Consider the following 26,135-nt stretch of genomic DNA (forward strand, 5'->3'; position numbering starts at 1 on the left):
CCTCACTCCATTTTAATTTCCTACATCTGTCATTTTCTGACTTTACTATTTTTCGCCATCCCCCCCCCCCCCCCTACCTCTTTTACACACAATGCACTTAGCTTTTCACTCTTACCAACTCATGCACGATGTTTTGGTAGTAATCTCTGTCTTGCATATTACCGTCTTCCACCTTTAAACTCTCAGGTTTTCAAATCTCATCCGGTGCAATCCCCAACAGTCAGTCTTCCCTTCTCATCCCGTCCGGTAAGTCTCCCTGACCCGAGATACTGGGTGACTTTTCTGAACTCTACTCCTTTCCCTAAACCTCACCAGTCCTTTTCCTTTGCCCTTCTTCCTTCTTTAACTCTTCTGCCAGAAGACAGAGCTACTGGCACCACAAGCTTGAAAAAGTTAAACCCGTGTGCGTGCGTGTGTGTGTGTGTGTGTGTGTGTGTGTGTGTGTGTGTGTGTGTGTGCGTGTGTGCGTGCTATATATTTCAGTGTAAGGTAAAACAAATTAAAGGGCTATAAAATAGTGGTTTGGCAGTGTATGTATACAGTACCTGTCCGAAGACTACACTGTAAGTGCAGTTCTTCATGGATTATGAAGCAATAATGTGACACTCTGTCACGCAAATGGAGTACTCTCTGACAATCAAAAGCAAATAAACTTAACTGAGCAATCACTGATTCTGTAGATTCCATTTCTGCACACGTTACTTATTACGAATTTGACATTTTAAATTGTGAAAAGCAGTACAAAATGAAGTAGCAGCATGTAATTCCTTATTGTAAAGGAAGAAATACTTCATTTTCTACATCAGTAGGTTCAACAGAATTGTGTTACAGACAATTTAAAAGTAGTAAAAAAAATTGCAAGGTGTGTCTAAATGGAAGTTACAAGAATGAAATATTTTTAAGCTTAAAACAACTTCAACATTATCCGGCAGCAAACCCGAAGAGACTTTTAAGACTTATTACGCCGGGAAAGGCTACGTAATAACTTCGGCATTAAACAAACATCCATTTGTATACTAAACCAGTAGTCTTAAGAAATAATTGGGCACATTAAAGGACATAATAACCCTTCTCAAGAAACCTACGTATTGAAGTAACACTATTTATCTGTCACAAAAATGAGCAGTACGAAATGTACTACCATTAAACAAAATAATGAAGTTTGATATTAAAAGACCTCCAGTTTGAATATAAGCAACAATCTAGTGAAAGTGGAAAATTATAGAAAAACAAGAATTTCATAAAATCTTTCATCTACGTGGGGGCAGTTATGCTCTTAGGCCAAGAAGAGAGATTAATGAAGAGCCGAAGAAATATTTTTAGGTAGTGAGTAAATGGGCAAGTCCCATGGTACACGCTTTTGCGTTGAAGTAAGTGCAGAGATGACAAAAGAAGTGTGAGCATGTGACATCAGCAAAGCGCAATGGCAATGGAGTGTCTCCATCTGCTGTGAGGCCACTCATGCTTTGATGTTGCAGCTTGGCAGGGTTATGGTAGACACAGTCAGAGGAGCAGCCTAAAATGTCAACAGCTAAGGAAGATCACTGATAAGTTCTGTTCTTAGATGTCTTTTAAATACAGTCTCTTATGTGATGTTATGAAAGTCGCTTTGTGTATGTCATTCTGACCTATGAAAGGCCTGCTCACCTAACTCTGTAAAATTAAATATTGGAGCAACAAAATATAGAAGAGCCACAGAAAAGAAGTTGATGTTTCGTAGCCAGTTAGCATGAATTTGGCTGTCTTACAGGCCTCAACTTACAGCACAAGGAGACTAAGTCTACGCAGCCAGGAGTAGTGGCATTGCACAGTAGGTTCACGTCAAGAAATCTAGAAGAAGGTAACCATACACATTAAATAAAATAAAGGTGACTGCTAGAAGTTACATGGTGACAGATGGATCGTGAGTGAAAAGTCACATAAAAATTTTATTTCATTTCTAAGATCAGAAGGAGAACCTAATCTTCAACCCTTTCTATGTGAAAAGGCAATTCAATTTACAGAAAATTTAGAGGGTCATCAAACTTTAAAGCAAGCACAGGCTCGTTAAAATGCTTTAAAACAAGACACCACATTCCGGAGCTTTAAGCACAACCCAAAAAAAACTGATAATTGCTCAGTAGTTAATACTTTCCAATCAAACTAACTGAGGGAATAAGATGATGTTCTTGAAAACATTTACAATGACTACAACACTGGGCTCAACTGCAAAGCTTCGTCAAGAAACACACTTTCTTCAAAGTGTGAATTAGCAGCACCTGGTCTTAAAAGAAGCAAGACTCTTATTACTGCTTTAGCTTGTGCTAATGCTACTGGTTACCAGCACTTGTCTATGCTTGTCGTAGGTGAAAGTAAGAAACTACATAGTTTCAAACTCTAACACTGCTGCAATGTCTATTGTTTACATCTCACAAAAGAGAACTGAATGGGTAGTATGATTTTCATGTAATAGTTTATGGAAGTTTTAGTGTCTCCTGTAAAAGCTCATCGCTAAAGAATGGTGAAAGGTGGAAAATTACTGTTTTTTGACACTGCACCAATTCAGCCACCATGTGACATTTTAAACGAAAAGGATGAGTTCACATGAAAGTGATGTTTCTTTCACCTAACATAACGTCCTCATTATGGCCCATGGACTTTCGAACAGTACTACAGAAAAGAACTGTTACACACGTTATTGTTAGAAAGGAAATAGAACAGAGACTAAAGTCTGATAAAAAAAATCACAAAAATACAGATTTGAAAGATGCGTCCTTCATGATCAAGGCAGCATAGGATAGTGAAAAGAAATAGGATTTGAGAAATGCCTGGTATAAAATTTTGGATATGGTAGAAAGTTCTCAAAATCTAACTGAAAATGACCAACAGAATGATATGTCTGAATGCTCAATATGCTAAAAGAAAACTCAATTGCCATGAATGTGATGAAGACATTCAAGAATGGATGAGTGTCGACGATGCAAATCCAGGGCACTACATCCTACAGCATAATGAAATTTTAAGTCGTGTCACTTATATAGCTGACCAGCCTCTCATCAACTAGGAATCCAGAAAATTAAGATGAAAATATACCACCTGCTCCTGAAGCATTTACATGTTTATACTGCCTTGTGATGGTTTGAAGATCAAGATTAGAGACAGCAAGTTGACTGTAAGCAGGTAGGTTTGCTTAGATAGACCAAAATTAAGGATTTTTAAGCATTAATTCCATACGCACATACTATACAGGCAAAATGCGTATCTACTATATAAAAATGTGTTTGTATGCATTGCCATACTGTTCATGTGATTGAGAAAAAACTTTGTCAACTTATTGCTTGCACTTGTGCAAAGGTTATAAGCATAGTGCAATTAACTTACAGCAGGTGTCGCACATCTCATACTGGCAAAGATATCTGAAAGAGAACTGAAGTAGTGCTGTGTTTGAATGTGACACAAACACAATGTGTTTTATTGTGTCTTACTCCTTGCGACACCAATAAATGTGAGTTATATCCAAACAAATTTTCCAGTGCAAACACTAACTTTTCTATTTTTTTCAACGAGTCGATGAACAATATTTTGGTTATACAAGCTGTCAGAAACTGTGCCTCACAAACAGTCATCACTTAGTAGATCTACCACGGCAGCATGTAGAAATAAATGAATTTGAGCTTCTCAAACAAATGAGGAACGAAAAGCAAATAATGAAGTAGATTCACATGCATCAGAATCTCAAGATCAACATGCAGGAAGAATCAGAAGAGAACATTTAGATGCTTTTCAATCACATGCATTACAATCCCAAGACCAACATGCACCAAGGGATGAAGCAAATCGTTTATAAGTCTGCTTATTCATGTGCATCACAGTCAGAGGATAAACATGCTGCAATAATCTAAAGAAAATGTTTACATGCTACCCAACTGCGCATCACAATCAGAAGACCAATAAGCAGTGAGAATCTAAGGAACATTCATGAGCTACTCGACCTTGGTGAACAGCATGTTGCATTTCAACTTTGAGTTAATGCTTACAGTTTGCATCCCTGTGCAAATATCTGGAAAATGGATAAGGAGTGTGGGCGTTGCGGTTCACTTGGGTTCAACAATGAAACATCAGGAATGTGCTGCACAAACGGTAAAGTTAAACTGCCAAAATTGCATCCACCACCTCATCCACTGTTGTCATTGCTTTCGTATGACTCGCTTTATTCCAAACACTTTTTGTAAAACATTCACACATATAGTTTTGTTTTAAAAAACATCTTTTGGAGCCGACAAAGTTTTCACGATCACTACATGCCTACTTTCAAAATTCATGGACAAATGTATCACTGTGTTGGTTCATTTCTATCCATTTCCAATGCATAAGTTGATCACACAGAGATGCAATGCCAGGCAACAAATGCCACATTATATCCTAGTTGCAATCATTTTTCCAGCACAATGCGCTGATAAAATTATTCAAAACTTCAACTGACAAGTGATCGGTGGACAAATTCGCAATTCAAATATGAGCTAACAAAACTCCACTAACAGCATGCCAGAAGCTACAATGCACCTATCAATCAAGTTGCAATTGTCATAGCTGGTGAAGAATAACACAATTCAAAGTGTCATTGAAACACATCGATAATACAACGTGCTGCACAATCCCATAATTTTTTGGGAGGGACAGGACAGATCTCATATCAATATTATGTAAACTAATCCTATTACAGATATCTTTAGAACTTTTATCAAATGATATTTTCTTTTCAACTTTCAAACATTCATTAGTGTAATTTACATTTTTCTTCTTTTTTTCTTTATTCCTACCTTTGAACAACTCAATAAAAAAGTATCACCCATCAATTTCTATTCATATCACATAATGATACCTCAGAATGGAACAAATCTTATTCTGCAATGCCATTAAATATTTCATCAGTAAATAGTAGATACGTATGCCAAAATTGAGTATGAATGTACGAGGGTATTTCGGAAAGTAAAGATACACCGTATGCCAGAGAAACAGAAGAGTTTTGGCGAGCAAGTTTGCAACAATGGTGTTAACCTTGAACCATTAGCTTCCTCCTCACGGTCGTTCGGCAGTTGAACATTGCTTCTTGTTGAAGTAGGTCGCGTTTAAAATGGCTGCGCCGATTCAGAATCCTGCCAAATGTGAAGTGCGCTCCGTCATACGTTTTCTTCATGCAAAAGGTCAGCGACCAGCGGATATTCATAAAGAAATTGCTTCTGTTTATGGGAACATTATGAATCGACAAAATGTAACGAAATGGTGTCATCATTTCTCTGAAGGTAGGACCGATGTTCATGACGAACAAAGAACAGGTCAGCAATCTGTGATCTCTGATGCCCTTCTTCGGACAACGGAGGAAGCAATTCGTGCAAATAGACGTCTCACATTAAAAGAATTGCTACAGGTCATATCGGACATGTCAATGACAACTCTTTATCACATTGTGACTGTGAAGTTAGGGTACAGCAAATTGTGTGCGCGCTGGGTTCCAAAAATGTTAATGGAAGAACACAAACAGTAAAGGATGGGCTTTGCATTCTACTTCCTCACACGCTATGCTGAAGCAGGTGATGAGTTCCTTGATCACATTGTGTCAGTTGATGAGACGTGGGTTTATCACCATACACCTGAAACCAAGCAACAATCAATGCAATGGTGCCATTCGAATTCACCAAATGCCAAGAAATGCAAAACGAAGTGAAGAAAATCATGGCTTCTGTTTTTTGGGGCAGACAAGGCATTCTTCTGTTGGAATTTATGCCTCCTGGAACAACAATTAATGCTGCTGCATATTGCCAGACTTTGAAACTTCTTCAAAGGGCAGTTCAAAACAAACGCAGGGGAATGCTGACAAGTGGGGTCCACTTGCTTCATGACAATGCTCGGCCTCACACAGCGCTCGTAACCAAAGCACTAATCAAACAGTTCAAATGGGACGTATCGGACCATCCACCATACAGCCCGGACCTTGCGCCCACCGACATCCATGTCTTCCGTTACCTGAAGTTACATCTTGGTGGAAAATCATTCCATGACGATGAAGAGATCAAAGATGAAGTTGAAATGTGATTCCAACAACAGGCAGCAACCTTCTATGACTGTCGGATACAAAAGCTTGTTCACCGACTTAATAAATTTTTGGATAATGGGGGTGATTATGTCGAAAAATAACAAATATCCAGTTAATAAGATGTAACTGACGTTTTCTAAGTAAATGTTCTATTTAAGGACTGCGAGCCATTGTATCTTTACTTTTCGAAATGCCCTCGTATATTATTCATTTGCTTAAATCAAACATTATTGCATTCAGAATACATTCATCTACAAGAAGCAATTGCAAAACGAAGGACAGGTTTTGGACATTGGCAAAATGGTTACACTTCCAGCAATGTTCAATGGCAGCCCGCAGCATATGCATGAATTTGCACAAGATGTCACTGACATATGCGAGTTCATACAGTCACCGTGAATTTCATCACATCTACATTCAATCCAGCATGGGTTGAGATAAAAGAGCTTCTATTGCCCAATCAACATACACCCAATTGACATGATTTGACTGCACAAATATTCAAGCAAAAACTCATTAAATTGGTGGATTTAACTGTGATGCATCACATTTATAGTGAAACTCGCTGCTTGATGTATGTAGCTGAATGGCAGAAGAGAGGACTTCCACATGCTCATTTTCTCGTATGAGCAGGGTTGCCCCAAGTTTCCCCCCAAGTGAAATTCCCTGGTATTTCCCTGATTTCCAGACAAGTTTTAGCATTTTGCCCTGATAAATTCTGAGATGTCAAGGGTAAGTAAAGACATAAGTTGACCAAAAAAATGGAAGGACTTGTGTATTTCTCCCCTGTGTCAGCAAAAGTCTTATAACTAATATCAACATATGTTGTAATGAACATGCTTCATTAACATGCTTCATTAAGATTGCTGTTACTTTATTTCTATAAAATGAAACACATTTGGTGACAAAAACACACATTTTCTTGGAGTTGCAAGACAGATTTAAAATACCTTCACTGATTTCAGAAATAACTTCCGAAAAAAGTGGGCCTCTTGAAATAAGTGTGTAAGACAAGGGAGAGTTGTGTAAACCAACACTGTGTGTGTCCACCAATAAAATGTTATTTCTACTATGTTCGTTATTACATACCATATTATGTCTTATATTACAGGTATCGTGCGAAATTTCTTTAGAGAAATTAGTGAGTATATAGTGTACAAACCGCCAACAATGGCCACAATTTTTTCCTTCCTTTCGTCCATACTTACTAAGATAGAAATTATTTTTGAAGTGCCAAAATGTACTAGAATAAATAAAATGTCTATAAAACATCGCACTATACGATGTACTTGCAGTGAGACAGTCGCAATTCCTAAAAACAATCGCCTGTGGCCTGCCGAGGAGCACAGCAGTCCTGGGTCCTCGGATAAACAACTAAAATCTGTCTCATTATGCCACACACATACCCGACCTGCATGCAGATCATTCAGACTAGATCCGACGGGCAGGGCCTGCACATTAGGGGGAACTGATGGGCTTCAGATTGGCAGACCTGATCCATAGAGATACTTGCAGAAATGGACCACAATTTTGGCCCATCGTGGAAGTCCAATCATGTGGCCAGCTATTCACGTGTCACAGACACCATGTCGACGAAATAAGACTGCAGTGATCAATCCACGCAACAGATAAATTGCCCAAATACTCCGAGAATCAATACTAATGAGGATAGGTAGCAACTCACCATAAAGATGATCACAGATCCACAGACAGGCATGTAGAAAAGACAATCACACTCTCACAACTAAATTTTCAGCCATAGCTTTTGCCAGAAAATGAGCACCCACACACACGCATGCACACATTCACACTATCGCTCAGACAACTCATGCACACACAACCACTGCCTCCAGCCGCTGCGTCAACAATCTCTGAGAATCAGATCCAGACAAACAATTCCTCACGCCTCCCTGCCTCTTGTCGGCAGCTGCTAGGCTAGCGGCAAGAAGTGCTGGCAGCACTGACTGCAAGCTGAGGGGAGTGGCAGGAAGGGGACAAGTAGTAAGAAGGGGACAAGTAGTAAGAAGGGGACAAGTAGTAAGAATGAGGGTGTAGAAAACGACACACATACTCGGCTGTGCCCAACCAGTGATGATGTATGACATCTCAGTAAACAAAACATTTCATTTAATCTACAGAGAGAAAACAAGATTTTTCCAATGGTTTTTTTTTTTTTTTTCCCCCAAATTTCCCCGACATGTTTGAAATTCCCTGACATTTCCCCGATTTCCAGAACTTGTGGCAACCCTGATGACACAAAATTAACATACAAGCATCTCAAATTGATGTCATTTTTGCAGAAATTGCTAACTCTGAAGAAGATCTATAACTTCGATATTGTGATGATAAGCATGGTGAATTGACCAAGTAGAGCAATGAATCCTCAGTCTCCTTGCATGGAGGATAAGTGCACAAAAAGTACTGCAGAGACTTAGCTCATAAAACACGCAATATGGTGGTGATAGATATCCACAATACAGATGTTGAAAACCAGGAGATGGGGTGGCAAACAAACACAACAAGAAACATTAACTCTGAAATCACCAGGTGGATTGTGCCATATTCTCCTCTGTTGTCAAGAACATTTAAAGCTAATATCAACACGTAATATTGTCATTCAATCCAATTGATCAAATACATATGCAATTACATCAACAAAGGCAGCAATATGGCAGTAGACAGTCCTGCTAGACCTGTTGCGCATAATGATGAACTGAGTCAATTTCAAGCAGGTCGATATATTAGCAGCAAATGTTTGAGGTTCCCAATTCACAGTCGCCATCCCAATGATTTTCACCTCAGATCATCTTGAAAATGGACAAGGAGTCTGTTTCACGGCGGACACTGTACGAAATAATGTTGCTGAACCAGAGCAAACAACACTTACAGTGTTTTTTGTGCTGTGAAAAGAAGATGTATTTCAGAATGAGATTTTCACTCTGCAGCGGAGTGTGCGCTGATATGAAACTTCCTGGCAGATTAAAACTGTGTGCCCGACCGAGACTCGAACTCGGGACCTTTGCCTTTCGTGGGCAAGTGCTCTAACTTGCCCGCGAAAGGCAAAGGTCCCGAGTTTGAGTCTCGGTCGGGCACACAGTTTTAATCTGCCAGGAAGTTTCAGAAGATGTATTTGCCAAGACATTATTGTACGCATAAGTTTCAAAGTACTATACATGGAATGGTACATCCAAGAAATTCCAATAAGTTACGTAAGGAATGCATGTTGAAGGCTATCAAAATCTGTATTTGTCTAATGCACTGGGCCATATTTACACAGTACATCCAAATAATGCCAAGTGTTACTATTTGAGAATGCTGTTGGTTAATGTCAAAGTGCCCACATCAGTTGCAAATCTGAGAACAGTTTACGGCATAGAATGCCAGAGATACAGAGAAACTGGGCAAAATCATCATTTGCTCGAAAATGACCAACACTGGAAAACCAAGATTGACGGACACATGCGCTAGCTATCATTTGCGACAAATTTGAAGATTATTCGACTCCATTTTGATCACATGCTCACCATCCAAACCAAAAGATTTGTGAGAAAAATTCAGAGAGTGAAGACATTATGCACTATGTTCATACCATTAGCAATGACAATTCCATTGGTTTTTGGGACAATATTTTCAATCAAGCTCTGACCGAAATCAAGGACAAACGCTTAACCATTCATTTTGGCATGATTGTGCCAGAATGCCCTGCACTTGACCTTTATTATGACAATTTAGTGAGAGAAGAGCAGTGCAATGCTAATGACGTATGTCATTAAGCCAGAAAAAATTGTTAATTATCCAATCTAATTTCTAAATTCATTGGATTTCCTGGTGTGCCATTGTACAAACTGTCATTCAAAGGCGGCATGCCAATTATTCCCTTGCAAAACATTAATCCACCCTGACCGTGTAAAAAATGAAACAAGACTCGCTGTAAAGAAACATGTGGAATATCACTGAGGCAACTATTCTTAATGGAATGTCGAAAGGAGACAATGTACTCATTTCACACATTCCCATCATTCTCACCAATACAGCATTTGATTTCAAACGACTGCAGTTCCAGTCAAATTACATTTTCAGTGACCATCATGACACAGGGTCAATCATTACAAATGTGCAGACTTGAATTTAGAAAATTCATGATTTTCACATGGCCAGTTGTATGTTGCATGCTCACTGGTTGGACAGACATGAAATTTGTTTTTGCTGAATACCTAGAAACAAAAAAATATTGTCTACCTTAAAGCTCTTTAATAATAAATTTAACAAAATAAAATAAATATCATTTATACTTCTCCTTTAGATTATACGATACAATTTCAATAAATTTATTCATTATTGACAGTAAAATATTCTTTCAAACAATAGAAACTCCAGCTAGGAATATCAAGAACATAGGAAAAGATGAATTGCTACTTGCCATAAGGATGACACATTAAGCTGTAGACAGGCACAATTAAAAGACACTTACACAAAGCTTTCGGCCACAGCCTTCATCAGAAAAAGAGAAACACAGAAGCAAGCACACCTCACACACACGACCATCAACTCTATTACTGCCAACATCTTTGAATTCTTGTGGTAGCTTATTGATAATGGATGCCGCTATATAAAAAATAGAGGGAAACATTCCACGTGGGAAAAATTATATATAAAAACAAAGATGAGGTGACTTACCGAACGAAAGCGCTGGCAGGTCGATAGACACACAAACAAACACAAACATACACACAAAATTCAAGCTTTCGCAACAAACTGTTGCCTCATCAGGAAAGAGGGAAGGAGAGGGAAAGACGAAAGGAAGTGGGTTTTAAGGGTGAGGGTAAGGAGTCATTCCAATCCCGGGAGTGGAAAGACTTACCTTAGGGGGAAAAAAGGACAGGTATCACTCGCGCACACACACACACGCACACACGCACACACACACACACACACACACACACACACACACACACACACACACACAGACACAAGCAGACATATTTACAGACAAAGAGTTTGGGCAGAGATGTCAGTCAAGGCAGAAGTGTAGAGGCAAAGAAGTTGTTGAAAGACAGGTGAGGTATGAGTGACGGCAACTTGAAATTAGTGGAGATTGAGGCCTGGCGGATAACGAGAAGAGAGGATATACTGAAGGGCAAGTTCCCATCTCCGGAGTTCGGATAGGTTGGTGTTGGTGGGAAGTATCCAGATAACCCGAACGGTGTAACACTGTGCCAAGATGTGCTGGCTGTGCACCAAGGCATGTTTAGCCACAGGGCGATCCTCATTACCAACAAACACTGTCTGCCTGTATCCATTCATGCGAATGGACAGTTTGTTGCTGGTCATTCCCACATAGAATGCATCACAGTGTAGGCAGGTCAGTTGGTAAATCACGTGAGTGCTTTAACACGTGGCTCTGCCTTTGATCGTGTACACCTTCCGGGTTACCGGACTGGAGTAGGTGGCGGTGGGAGGGTGCATGGGACAGGTTTTGCATCGGGGGCGGTTACAAGGATAGGAGCCAGGGGTAGGGAAGGTGGTTTGGGGATTTCATAGGGATGAACTAACAGGTTACGAAGGTTAGGTGGACGGCGGAAAGACACTCTTGGAGGAGTGGGGAGGATTTCATGAAGGATGGATCTCATTTCAGGGCAGGATTTGAGGAAGTCGTATCCCTGCTGGAGAGCCACATTCAGAGTCTGGTCCAGTCCCGGAAAGTATCCTGTCACAAGTGGGGCACTTTTGTGGTGGTTCTGTGGGGGATTCTGGGTTTGAGGGAATGTGGAAGTGGCTCTGGTTATTTGCTTCTGTACCAGGTCGGGAGGGTAGTTGCGGGATGCGAAAGCTGTTGTCAGGTTGTTGGTGTAATGATTCAGGGATTCCGGACTGGAACAGATTCGTTTGCCACGAAGACCTAGGCTGTAGGGAAGGGACCGTTTGATGTGGAATGGGTGGCAGCTGTCATAATGGAGGTACTGTTGCTTGTTGGTATATATATATATATATATATATATAATACGTCTGCTTGTGTCTGTATATGTGTGGATGGATGTGTGTGTGTGTGTGTGTGTGTGTGTGTGTGTGTGTGTGTGCGCGTGCGCGCGAGTGTATACCCGTCCTTTTTTCCTTTTTTTCCCCCCTAAGGTAAGTCTTTCCGCTCCCGGGATTGGAATGACTCCTTACCCTCTCCCTTAAAACCCACATCCTTTCGTCTTTCCCTCTCCTTCCCTCTTTCCTGATGAGGCAACAGTTTGTTGCGAAAGCTTGAATTTTGTGTGTATGTTTGTGTGTCGACCTGCCAGCACTTTCATTTGGTAAGTCACATCATCTTTGTTTTTTTTTATATATATATATATATATATATATATATATATATATATATATATAACAAAGATGATGTGACTTACCAAATGAAAGTGCTGGCAGGTCGAACATTGGCCTCTTAGTGTATATATATATACTAAGAGGCCAATGTTCGAATACCCAGACTAACGAACAGGGTGTCCTAATACCCAGACTAACTAACAGGGGTCAACCAGAGGTTTGTGAATTTACACCACTTATTGTCTGAACTGCCCATTTCTGAGACAAAAATACCCTTTGAGAACAGGAAGAGTTACACAAAAAAATAATACCATACACCATAAGCAAATGAAAATAGGCAAAGCAGAGTACTTTTCATGTCAGTCTATCACTTACTTCAGATAGTTTCGACAGTAAAAACGACAGCATTAAGCCTTTGAAAAAGACCTGGACATGGGCTTTCCATGACAGTTTACTATCAATCAGAACACCTGGAAATTTGAACTATTAAATCCATCTCACTAATCATATGCCCAGTCTATGAAATCAGAACGTCAGATTTTGTTGAATTTGTATTAGAAACTGCAAAAACTGAGTCTCACCAAGATTTAACGTTAGTTCATTTTCTACAAGCCATGAACGTAGATCTTTAGCTGCACTGTTCAACACAATGCCAATGTTGCTCCCAACATCCTTTACTACCAAGCTAGTGTCATCAGCAAACAGAAACATTTTACAATTACCTGTGATAATAGAAGACATATCATTTATATAAATATGGAACAGGAGTGGCCCCAGCACTGATTCCTGGGGGCACCCTTCATTTAACCACATGGACCTCACATCATCAGTCATTCTCAATACTGTGGAGAATGACCTTTTGCTGCATGTTATTAAAGTAAAAGGCGAGCCACTTGTGAATTACTCCCCTTGTTCCATAATGGACCAACTTCTGGAGCAATATTTTGTGATCAACACAATCAAACATCTTTTTAAAATCAAAAAAGATGCCTAGAATTCAAAAACCTTTTGTTTAATTCATCCAGTACCTCATAGAGAAAAGAGAACACAGCATTTTTAATTGTTAAACCACTTCTAAAACCAAACTGTACATTTTGAAGCAAATTACGTGAAATGAAATTATCAATTATCCTTACATAAAAAAAGCCTTTTCAGAAACTTAAACACTGATGGCACAAAAATACGTCAAATTGTCTAGATTACCCCTTTCTCCCTTTTTACAAAGTGGCTTTACTGCTGAGTATTTTAATTATTCAGAAAACTGACTATTCTTGAAGGAAGAATAACAAATATGGCTAAGTACAGGGCTAAGATGTGCGGCACAATACTTTAGTATTCTGCTACACACTCCATCGTATCCATGAGAATCCTTAGTCTTCAGTGATTTAATTACTGATTCAGTCTCCCCTTGTCAGTATCACAGAGGAGTATTTCAGAAATCAGCCTCTGAAAGCCATTTTATATATTATAATATGCATTTCATTTTATTTATGTAAAACATGACTGGTATCATTTCTGCACGGCACTGTTATAAATGAATTAAATAAATAGCATATGTTAAAATAAGTACGCATTTTTCAATAGTTGCGAAGACCAGTTTCTAATAACTGTAAAGCCTCTATAGACACATAAATGAATACTTTTCTGTTTAATTTCTGTCAAAAGAGAACAGAAACTGAGTACGACACGCCTGAATCTAAAACTGGCACAAAAAACTTACAAAACTCTCCACTATTCCCCATAATTTAGTAATTTGAAGGGATATGGGATAAGTAGAAAGGAAAGTTTCCGCAAAAAAGTTTGCCTGAAAGACTACATTAAAAAAAATAAATTGCTGGTATTTAAAAGGAGACAACAGGAGATGAATAGCTGGCATAACTGAACTTACTGAGACAATCAACCACATGAATAAAAATAGTTAAAAAAATTATATTGCGAGGGTGTTCTCACCTAAACAGACGTTTAGGTCGCTCAGGCAAGATCTCCACATCGTAATGGATGGCAGTCTTGGTCTTGAGGCGCCTGAAGTCAAGCCTCAAGTGATTTGTGTCTACTTCTGTCTTCCTGCCCAATGTACCACCTTTGTTGATGTCAGGCCGAACTGGTATATTAAAGGTGTCTAACGACAAACTCTTCATCTTATCGGTGACAGCAGCGACTGCAGAATGTGAAGTGAATAAATGAATACATCATAATCTGGTTTACACAAACTAATACTGCACACTCCATTAAACATCAGCATATTAAAAAAGTAAAAAGCAACCTCATTGTAGTGATGATTTAGTCACTTCATCACTAGCAGGACACAATGTCCTATCAGTAGCTTTAAAAATTAATCAGGAAATAATATTCTCACACCAAATCTTCAACCAGCATCTACATACCTGAACCTATTTGACGAGTGGAATTTTCACAAAAAATTATTCTTTTTAAATTATGAAACTTCGATTAATTCTATCGTTGTCACACCCACGGTATGAATTTCTCTGGTTCCAGACCAATGTTTATACTCCCTTACAAATTCATTCAGTGTATAACAGTTTATCCTGTCTATAATGTCTCCAGCTTGATTGGATTTCACTTCACTATAAACATTAGTAAATGGGCTGAGAAACTACAGGGCGGTGTAACAGGTAGGCATACATCACTGGCCTGATATTGTTTGACACTATCCACAACACAGCGAACTTTTATGGCCACCATGATCGCCGGCTCTAGCAACATATGATTTTTTTTTTTCTGTGTGGACACAAAGAGCAATGTCTATGAAACAAATCTACAAACAATACAGGAACTGAAAGACAACATCAGCCATGAAGTTGCTGCAATCAATACCTGAGCATTACCAAGATGTATCTGAAAATGTTTGGATGTGCTCAGTTGTGTATTGATGTTGCAGGGGATGGCAATTTCAGCACCATATATAAATTTATTTTTCACTGTATGTCTCATTTTAAGTAAATGGTAAGTCCATCTGATCACTTCGTTTCTGTAATTTTACTGCATTAACTTTACACTAACATGAGCTACTTTCATCTGTGCCAGCCTGTACTTCACACAAATATCACTTCAGTAACACTGTGACAAAGCAAGCTGGGATATTTTACTTCCCCTCTTGTTTTGCTGTCTGCTTCTATAAATTCATTTTTTTCAATTTTAACTGATAACCATTAACACAAGTGAATATAATCTGCATTTTCATATAAGAAAAAGGTTGGCCCTCAGTTTTAAAAGGATTTCACACCATATCTAATTTTGTGATTAGTTTCATGTATGTAATTGATTTTCTAATTTATTTTGACTATTCCTAGTTAGTATCTTTGATTATAGGGTGAAATCAATAATTGTTTCGTAACTTAAATTCTATTGTTGACTTATAAACAAATATAAATTCTGTACTAATTATAAACATTTGGAAGACAAAATACAAGTAATCTTAAAGTACCCATTTGGTTCTATTTGAAAACATGTTAGCAAACACAGTCCTGAATTAATGAACAATTTTGTCAACGGTATTGTTTCTGTAACTATATATGTTAATTTCATCATTAAAACAAATAATTCGGTCTAAATCTTGTGGTAGAAGAAACTGTTAAAAAGATGGAATTTTTCGATGTATTCAGTTAATTTAATAATAAGTTACTTTCAATTGTAATTTCTGTAAGTTCAACATCAAACAATGTGTAATTTCGGCACCTATTAGTGTGATGAAATATAAGGGCCCGGTTTTTGGTCACGAGACAGTCAGTCCACAGTTGAGTTTCAGATGAGAAACGAGTGTTGGTTAGAACAACAACAATGCTTCAACTTAACTGTTGAGTAAGTGTTAAACAATTACGCCATGTGTAAAAACCATGACAGTTTCTGCTCCATATGTACCTTTCTATTCTTCAAGAACTGTGAACTTTGTGGTTAGGTTTTTACTGCTCGTAGATGTTCAGTAGTAAATTATTGTAGCAATATGTGGACGTTCGCCTGAAACCTATTAATGAGGCTTATAGAAAGTTAAAAAATGGTGCACTGGCCATATAACTGTGCCTTATTAGGGGGTTGTGAACAGTGAAATTAAAGTACTGTGAAATGCACCTCTCAGCTACATCATTTAAAGTAGTCCGTGTCCGACTTCCACACCCCATTTTTCAGCCAGTACGTTGACAATGAGGATAACAAATGAAGAAAGAAATAAAGTAGGTAGAACCGCTATATGTAGTGCCCCAACATGAGGATTATTGTACGTGGGCACAATAAACAAGAACTCATGAAAGTTGACAGTGAAGTGTGAACTCTAATTGTTTACAGTACAGTTTTATATGCAAGAAGTGATACAGCCAATCAGCATTGGGGTTTCATAACGAAGAAGATTCAGCAGCCAATCAGTGACGAGTTATATGGAAGCAGTAGCTGATTACAGGAGCAGCCAACCAGCACGCAGGTGGACACAGCTGACCCAAAGATAAACCAAAACACCTTGCCGAGAGAATTACAACTTGCTGCAGCCTTGCAGATCCAGATGGGAACAGCAACAGCAGCAGCAGCTGCTGCAGCAGCAGCACCAGCAGAAGAAGAAGAAGAAGAAGAAGAAGAAGAAGAAGAAGAAGAAGAGTGAATGAGAATAAGGTAATTTCATAGCAAAAGCTGTTTTGTAATAAGTGATACATAATGAGTGACATTAACGAACAAGACAGTATGACAGAGAATAAAGCTGTAGAGGTTAAGTTGTTAAATGAACAGAAAGACCTAAGGGGGACTGGCTCTGTAGACGATTATAAAGCAAACGTGAATGTAACTTTGAAGGATGGGGACGGAAGTCCTACTGTAAAGAGCGAAATGGACAAAAACAGCACTGAACTGCACAAGATCATTAAGGTTAAGTAGAAGGAACCTAGTAGCGAAAGTCAGCAAGGGCAAAAGTTTATCGCAGATGAAAATATGGGAGCAATGTTAAGGAAAATTATAAGTAGTCCGAGTTGTTTGAGTAAAATGAGTATGAAAGATGACATGAATAGAATGGAAAGTAGTGTGAAAGAAGACATTAGTAGGGTGGAAAAGAAAACTGATACCATTAGAACTGACATGGTTAACTTAAAGGACGAACTGAAGAAATAAATTAAGAAGGAGATTAAGACAGTCAGCTCTAATCTTGTAGAATTAAATAAGGAAGTTGAAGCGGGAGCTAAAGATTGTGATGAAAAGAGAGATAATAGTACAGAACACTAATGAGAAATTAACATTGCTGAGTAGTAAATGTGTAGAAGAGAGAAAGAAGCTTTGTGATGACTACAGTAGGAAGATGGAGGCTTCTAAAAAACAATGTAAACAGGAAGTCAAAGCTGCCAGGAAACTGTGCTGAAAACAGGGTTAAACTTGAGAACCAAACAGATCAGATTAAACATGATTTTGAAATGGAGGTAGAAACCAAATGTGCAGTAGTGGTAGAGGAAAAACCAGTAAAAGTAAATGAAAATGTAGATTCAAAATTGACTGAAATAGAGAAAAAAGTGGAAGAGGTACGAAATCTAAAGCATAGCTTAAGTGACAGTGGGTCGGATTCTGACTTTAGTTATAATAATGATAGCAATGACGAAGCCAGTAGTGATGAGAATGAGGTGTTTGAATTTATAATTGATAATTATGGTAATGAAAGAGGACCCTGCTATCTGTCATTTGACTGTGTCTGATAATCATTCTGGTAATCAAGATGATAGGTTTTCTAGGAAAAAGATTGTGGAAATGTTGTATGAAGATGATGACATGGCAAGTAAAAAGGAAGTGAGACACCCAGTAATAACAGCAAGTGTACAAGGTATACATGACGAATGCAGAACGCTTCAATATTATATTACACTTCACACACAATCAAGTAATATGAAAGTAACAATACATTCTACCACTTACCAACCTCACGGCAACAAGTATGCACTGCAACTGTAGCCTTTGTCATGATGAGGGAGGGGAAACCAGATAGTCATCAATGTTATCCAGGCAGTGGCACCACAAGGCAACAGTACTAAGTTTCTGCTTAGTTAAAATGATTCTGCATGAAGTTCCAATGCAACTGATATCAGTTCCTTTGTTTTTTTCTTTTCTAGCTCCCCACTTCACCTTTAATTTACATAAACTGGAGTTTTTCCTCTAGAGTTACAAGAGCGAAGTTTTCTGTTCCCTCATCAACATTTGTCAATGAGTAAACATTCATATTAATGTTTGTTAGACAGTATGCATGAAATGTGCAAGTCCGCACTTTTGCATTATGCTATTATATGTTAATAAAAATGCATGTGTTACTACTACTGTGAGATACTCCTTGAGCAGCATGTTTGAGAAATGACAGTTTTCTCATCAGGATTTGCTCAGATAGACTCCACCAGAAATGGCAATGTTAACAGCAGTTCAAATGCTGGAGGAAACAGAACATCCTCAGAGTCTTCCACTATGAGAGACATACTATAATTAATGATGTCAATCCACTACCAAGTTTTGATTAAGATCATCATATAAATGTTTGTGTCTGGCCAAGGGCAAATTATGAATGAAGATTTTATGAAATGTGATTTAGTACATTTCATAATGGGTTTTGTGTATTTAATTTATTAAATGACAAAATCCTGTAAAGGTGATGTCAATCATTTTGAATTCATTAAATGCTACAGTTGTATTTATATAGTTTTTGTAAGGGAAGGTTACTTTACCCTAGTATAAGTGATCAGGCTAATTGCTCTCCCTGACTTACCTGAAAGATTTAAGATTATGCAAAAGGCGCAACTAGCTAATCAGCTCTCTTCATTGTTAGTCCACATATCACACAGAATATGTATGTAGTCTCCAAACAAAGCATTGTAAAATGCTAGCATCAAAAGGGGAAATATATAAATATTATTTTGTTTTAATAAGAGTAATAAAGGGAATGATGCACAAACAAAAAGTGGCCTATGTGTACTATGTTGAAGGGCCAATAGAATATAGGTTATATTTTGAATTTAACATGTACCCAAAAGTGAGATATAGTTGCACTGGTATCTCACATGTCAATGATGAAGCATGTATAATAATAAATTAATAAGGTGGGACGTAGTTTTATGCATAAAATTAAAAGAGGTATAACAATAAATGAATATGGTGGGACATAGGGGCATATCCCTACTTCAGGTCGCATATAAAGTTCTATCAGCCTGTCTTCTTCAAAGAGCACAAGGGCCAAATGGAAAACAAAATTGTTGAATACCAAGGTGGCTTTCATCCCAGTAGATCCTGCACAGAACAAATTTTCAATTTAAAGACTGTGCTAAAATGCAAAGCAGTCAGAAACAGCCCAATAATTTGCACATTTGCTGACATTGAAAAGACATACGACTGTTGACCTACAAGCACTTTTTGATATCCTTGAAGAACAAGGGTTAGATCCAAAATCCCTTAACCTCAACAAGAAACATTGACCGATACTACCTCCAAGGTGTAATTCATAGGTGAAATATCTGAGCCCTTCCTGATCAAAACTGGCATCCAACAAGGTGATGGTCACCTCCTCTCGTATTCAACCTTGGGCTGGACAAGTTCATCCGTGAATGGGAAAAGGAACTGAAGAAGAAAAACTGCTGGAAACCTACACAGATGAGGCAAGTCAAGGATGACATACGAATTTCATGTTCAGCTTTTGCTGATGATTTAGCCATACTAGTGGATGATGAGATAAGAGCAATATAACAGGTTGAAGCTCTTAAAGAATGTGCAGAGAAAGTTGGTCTGCAAATATCCTTAAGCCGTCAGCACACGGACCGTGCATCCGAACGTTGAGCATTGAGCGTGCCGAGTTTCTGACGTCATAGCGTGAAATAGCACGTTCAGGAGTTTTTCCGAACGTGCAGAGCAATATCTGGCATGTCAGATATTCTGAGCGTGTGTCTGAGCGTTGACCAATGAGATGGGACAACGCCACATACGTCACACGCACGCGTCTCCCTTCAGCACAGAGTTGTGAGGCGCCATATTGGCATTCATCTCAAGCCTATATGTATATATGCCGTTTCTGAGCACCAGCAAATTAATTGTGTGATTCGTTCTAACAAAATAATGAGAAACATGACATTCGTGGCAAAAGAATTATTGTAACTTGCGTATTATGAGAGGCAGCAACACACTGAAGATCCACCCAAAACGCATTGTTCTTGGTACAATTTGTTATAATTAAATTTCAATTAGTAACATAATTATCTACGATTAACGTTTTTAGCAAGGGTAACACAATATGGCTAAGTGCAGTTAATGAGTTGTTGGTTTAGCGTAATGAGTAGCGTTTCTTTCCACTATTCAGAATAGGTTTGGTCGGTGGTTCGTGTCGTAGGACTTCCAAATTTTTTTTTCCTAACATTCGCGTTTTTATTAGGTTCTCATACTTTATTATTAGTTTAATATAAGTATATGTTATAATATTTGATGTTATGTAAATATATGCTCACCTTTCTTTGAGGGGTGACTTTGCTCGATTGGCTTAATCTACAGGACAGCTTGCGCTACTTGTATAAAGATATTTTGCTCCTTTTTCTTTTACGCTTCGTAATTCACATGTTGCAAAGATTCTGCTACTGGGTAGGAATAGTGATCAAGTAAGACTGACCTTGGGGTTTTACTAAAATGTGGGAATGATGAAATAATGTTTATCTTATGCGGAGAAGTATTCCAAATTTGTACCGCATTGTTTGTAACGGAACTTTTATAAGCCCGTGTCCTTATTGATTGGACATGGTACTTTCCTTTTCGCGGACGATGAAGGAAATGTGCAATTTAATAGAGCTAATGTGGAAATTTTACGTTCGCCCGTTGAGCAAACAGTGTGATTTACTAACTAGAAACATCCCTCAACTGCCGCCGGAGTGCGTTGCGATCGCGTATAGCACGTAGGGGCCCACGTACCATATGCACAAGTCTCATCGTCCCTCAGCGTTCAGCAGCACGTTCAACTTGGCACGCTCAACGTTGACGTTCGACAGCACGGTCTGCGTGCCGACGGCTTTAAGTCTGATTTCATCGCCACAAAACTGACGCCCAAACCTTTACTACAAAATACAGTCATATCAATAGAGTCCCATATTTTCAATACTTAGGTGAAGTCCTTGAATGTACAGAGCAAGAGAAAAATAGCAAAAAACATTCACCTCCAAAAACTAAAGAGCCTATAAAGAACCTACAAGGTGTACAATAAAAAATGATTGTCCAAAAACACTAAAATTAGGCACTATAATACAGTATTAAAACCTGAAGTCTTGTATGCCAGTGAAAAGCTGACGGCCAAAACATAAAAAGTTACCTAGAAAACTTATTAAAGGAAGAACATAAAATCAGAAAGAGACTAGGGCCAAAGAAAACAGCAGAGGGCTATGGACTACAACCTTGTGAAACAATTGATAAATTGAAACTGCCTGGAAGATTAAAACTGTGTGCCGGACCGAGACTCGAACTCGGGATCTTTGCCTTTCGCGGGCAAATGCTCTACCGACTGAGCTACCCAAGCACGACTCACGCCCCGTCCTCAGAACACTTGCCCGCGAAAGGCAAAGGTCCCGAGTTCGAGTCTCGGTCCGGCACAATTTTAATATGCCAGGAAGTTTCATATCAGCGCACACTCTGCTGCAGAGTGAAAATCTCATTCTAGTAACTCATAAATTGTCCAACCTTGCAGCAGACATTAGAAAAAGCCGACTAAAATTTTATGGGCAAGTCTCTAGGCTTTGCAAAACAAGACTTATGCACAAAATTCTTAAATACATAGGAGGATTTAAAACTACACCCTGGATACAGGAGGTCACAAAAGCTCAGATAAATTATTCAGGTATTTTGGACAGAAAGGTATTTAGGCAGAAAGTTGACATATGGGAAGTCAAGTCAGAACGAAGCTTGCAGGCACAAAATGGACAGAGGAATGGACAGAGGAATGGAAGAGAGCCCATGCAGAGAAAATGAGAGCAGCAGCTGTGTATATTCTGCAACACATTATGAGGCTGGCCTCAAGGTTGGTAAGGCATTCTTGTGGTATGGTGTTCCAGTCCTCCAACAAAGCGGTTGAAAACTGTTGAATGGTTATTGGTTCATGTGGACAGGTTGCAATGAGTCTCCCAAAGGCATCCCACATGTGCTCAATGGGATTTAAGTCAGAGGAAGAAAGAGGCAGGCCAGTCCATTCACTGGATATCTTCTTGTTACAAGAGCTTCTCTGCCCATGCCATTTGGTGTAATCATGCTTCATCATGTACAAAAATGGTCAGGACCAAAAGCATCCCCGAAAAGACATACATGGGGAAGGAGTACAGTGTCACAGAACTGTTGACTAGTGAGTGTACCATGTTCAAAGATTTGTAGGCCAGTATACACAAGCAACATTACACTTTCCCACACCATAAAAACATGGACCACCAAAACCATCAAGTTCGACAATGCTGGATGGACCTTCATATGGCATGAAGTAGGAACGCACACTGCACCCAGGAACATTGTCAAACATGATAATTTTGGTGATCCACGGTTATAGTGTGGGGAGGCATAATGTTGCTTGGGAATACTGACTTCCAAACCTTAGGACACTAAACTTTCACTGGCCAATGTTATTTTGACACTGTACTTCTCAAGTGTCTTTTCAGGAGTGCTTTTGGCCCTGCCTTCATTTTTATACATGACAATGCATGATCACATCAAATGGCACGGGTGGAACTGCTTTTGAAACTAGGAGATATTCGGCGAATGGATTGGCCAGATTCTCCCCCCCCCCCTCCCCCCTACTTAAACCCGTTGAGCATGTGTGGGATGTGTTGTTGAGATTTACTGCAGCATGGCCACATGCATTAACAATCATCCAACAGTAGTCAATCACACTGTTGTACTGAGTCTAACACTATGTCACAAGAAATCCTTTAAGTTGAGGCCAACATCAAAGAATGTTGAAGAACATGCACTGCCATCCTATTTCACCCCATGTCCCATATTTTATAATGCCCAGGGGAGCATCATAAATCACTGTGACTTCAGTGTAATTATTGTTTTTGAATAAAAGTGTCATTTCTGCTCATTTCTCTTTGTATTTTTTCTCGTAACTTCCATACTATAAAGCAACTGTTCTCTCTGTGTGGGGTCCACATTTAAGCAAGCTATGTTATTTGGCAGTGACATCATTGGAAGTGTATATAAATGAATTAAAATTGCAACATAACATCTTAAGTCTGAATTAGATTACTTGACAAATAGTTACATGCTTACTACATGTTTATACGGGGCTGCACGTATAAGGGTGAAGGATTTCTGCGTAGTTTTATTTGGGATTTTTCTCTCCACAGTTAGAGATGCAAAGTTTTCTGTATCCTCTGTCGTACAGAAACAAGTACAAATGATTTCTGTTAATGTTACATTACATCAATGATAGTGTTTTAAATAATGCACTTGTCAGAACTTCTGCATGTGATATTATATGTTAGTACTTATACATGTGTCTTATTATTTGTCTGAGGAACTCATTGGGCAGCATGCAGCAGTTGGAGTTCACCAGCAGATGCCGTTATGTCACAACAAAGTACATCACTGAGTACCCAACACCACATGGACCACTGAAAAAGTCCATCAGAGTCAGTAATGTCAAGCATCACAAAGGAAGAAATGCATATCCGCCACACACCCCTAAATGATCCCTCACACTGCTACAGCTCTTGGGAGCCTAAACAAATAATGTTTATCTTTTCTTTGTTTCATTTGCTATACTTAGAAATAAATGTCAGTGCCTTCAAATAAATCTGTACAACTATATAAGGACACAATTTAAGGTTGTTAACACAAATGTTGAAAAGTTCTTTACTGATTTACTTCATATTTTTAGCAATAACATACGGAATGTTTGGGCAGACATAGACTACATACATAAAAATATACACGGTATGATCAAAAAATAATGGGAATTTTTGTTTTTCTTGTAGTATCGTTATTCATCAACATCAACTTTGTCTCCTTCAAAGTAATCCCCCTCAGATACAATACACTTGTGTCAGTGTTTTTCCCAATCTTGCAGGCCCTTCTGGAACTCACTTTTGATTGTGGTGTCCAGCTCCTTCACCAATTTTATTTTTATCTCTTCAATGGTGGCAAAAAGTCATCCTTTTATGGTTCTCTTCATCCTTGGGAATAGAAACAAGTCACAAGGAACCATGTCAGGGATATGGTGACTGAGGCAATGCTAACAGTTTTGTTTCTTTGCCAAGAAATCTAACAAGCACTGAGGTTTGTAGGGGAACGTCGTCATGACAATTTCACCAACTGGTCAGCCACAATTCTTGTCATTTTCTTCAGATTACTTCACACAAATAGTGCATAACTTCTGGGTAGTATTCCTTACTGACAACAGGAACATAAGGCAGGAACGCATTATGGACTATCCCATTGTAATCTAAGAAAAAGTCAGATGAACCTTCACACGTGATCGACTTTGTCGAATATTTCTTCATCTAGGCTCTTCAGGCAGTTTCCTATGGGATGATTAGGTCTTTGCTTTGACGTAACACCCTTACACCCAGGTTTCATCACCTGTTATAACCTCCTTCAGAAGCTGTGGATCAATGCCAACTTCATTCAGCAATTACTGAGTGATCTAGCATGATATTGTTTTTGGCTGAAATTCAACAACTTAGGAACAAACTAAGCCGCTATGCTTTTCATGTCCAAAACATCTGAAAAAATTGGTTGGAACGAGCCAAAGAATGTGTCGACATCATCAGCAATCTTTCCGATGGAGAGTCAGCGATTTTCCAGCATCATTTTCTTTAATTCTTCCACAGTGTCATCAGTAACCGATGTAGAAGTGTATCAACAGCAGCTGTCTTCATCATCATTCTCGACCCTCTTTCAAATGTTTATACCAATTTTAACTCTTGTCTTACTCATAGCAGATTTGCCAAAAACCACTGTCAACATTTCTAATGTGGTGCTGCAATTTATTCCACTTTTCAAGTAAAATTTAATGCAAATTCTTTCCACCACCATTTTTCAAAAGTAAACATTCACCGATCATTTGAAAACGTGTATAACCTTTCCAGGTGTCAACAATAAACTAAACATTCAAAACAGCTGAAAATGCAAACATAGACCAGGAACATGTGTACGAGCAAGACAATAAAAAAATAAAATCTGATGTATAAAGCCCATAAAGTTAAAAAATTCCTGTTACTTTCTGATCACACCACGTATGTACGTTTTCAGCAAAATTTCTGAAAGTTCTTGACCAATTTACATAAAATTTATACACAATAGTCTAATAAACATTCAGATGTACCTATGTGACTAATATACTCGAACCACCGGTACTGCGGAAATGGGAGGTGCAGTTTTCACAGAAATGATTGGCAGTCAGGGTCTTGTATTATTAACCAGTCAAAAGATTCTAATAATACTTAGAAAATTATTTTTTTGTGCAAACATACACCATTTTAAAGGGAACAATGCCTATTGACATTAACGAACGAGAAGTAGGGTGAATTAGGATGTCAGTGGTACTTGTTGTTTACAAGATGCCGTATCCTGAAAACTTCTCACATTGGCACTTACATTATACCTGTGGTAGCACACACAAAAGACCAACTCAAGCACGTACAACAGTTTTGTGGATTCTGACCAGTAACAAGACAACTGGCCATCACAAGTTGTGTTCAAAATGACTACCAGCAGAGGCAATACATGCTTCCAGTCTGGTATGGAAAGACTGCTCCACATGTGCTAGTATTTCACCAGA

The 26,135-nt window shown here is 38.6% G+C and overlaps 1 protein-coding gene across 1 annotated transcript in view; it reads right to left on the reverse strand.

Moving 5' to 3' along the window:
• Positions 1–26,135, reverse strand: part of LOC124546027 (protein argonaute-2) — a 280,008-nt gene that overhangs the window by 181,061 nt on the left and 72,812 nt on the right. Inside the window, exon 6 of the mRNA XM_047125002.1 lies at positions 14,333–14,540. Within this exon, the coding sequence (XP_046980958.1) occupies positions 14,333–14,540 (208 nt within the window). The remainder of the gene's footprint in view (positions 1–14,332; positions 14,541–26,135) is intronic.

The sequence above is a fragment of the Schistocerca americana genome, chromosome 8, assembly GCF_021461395.2.
Source record: "Schistocerca americana isolate TAMUIC-IGC-003095 chromosome 8, iqSchAmer2.1, whole genome shotgun sequence".
Classification (NCBI taxonomy): domain Eukaryota; kingdom Metazoa; phylum Arthropoda; class Insecta; order Orthoptera; family Acrididae; genus Schistocerca; species Schistocerca americana.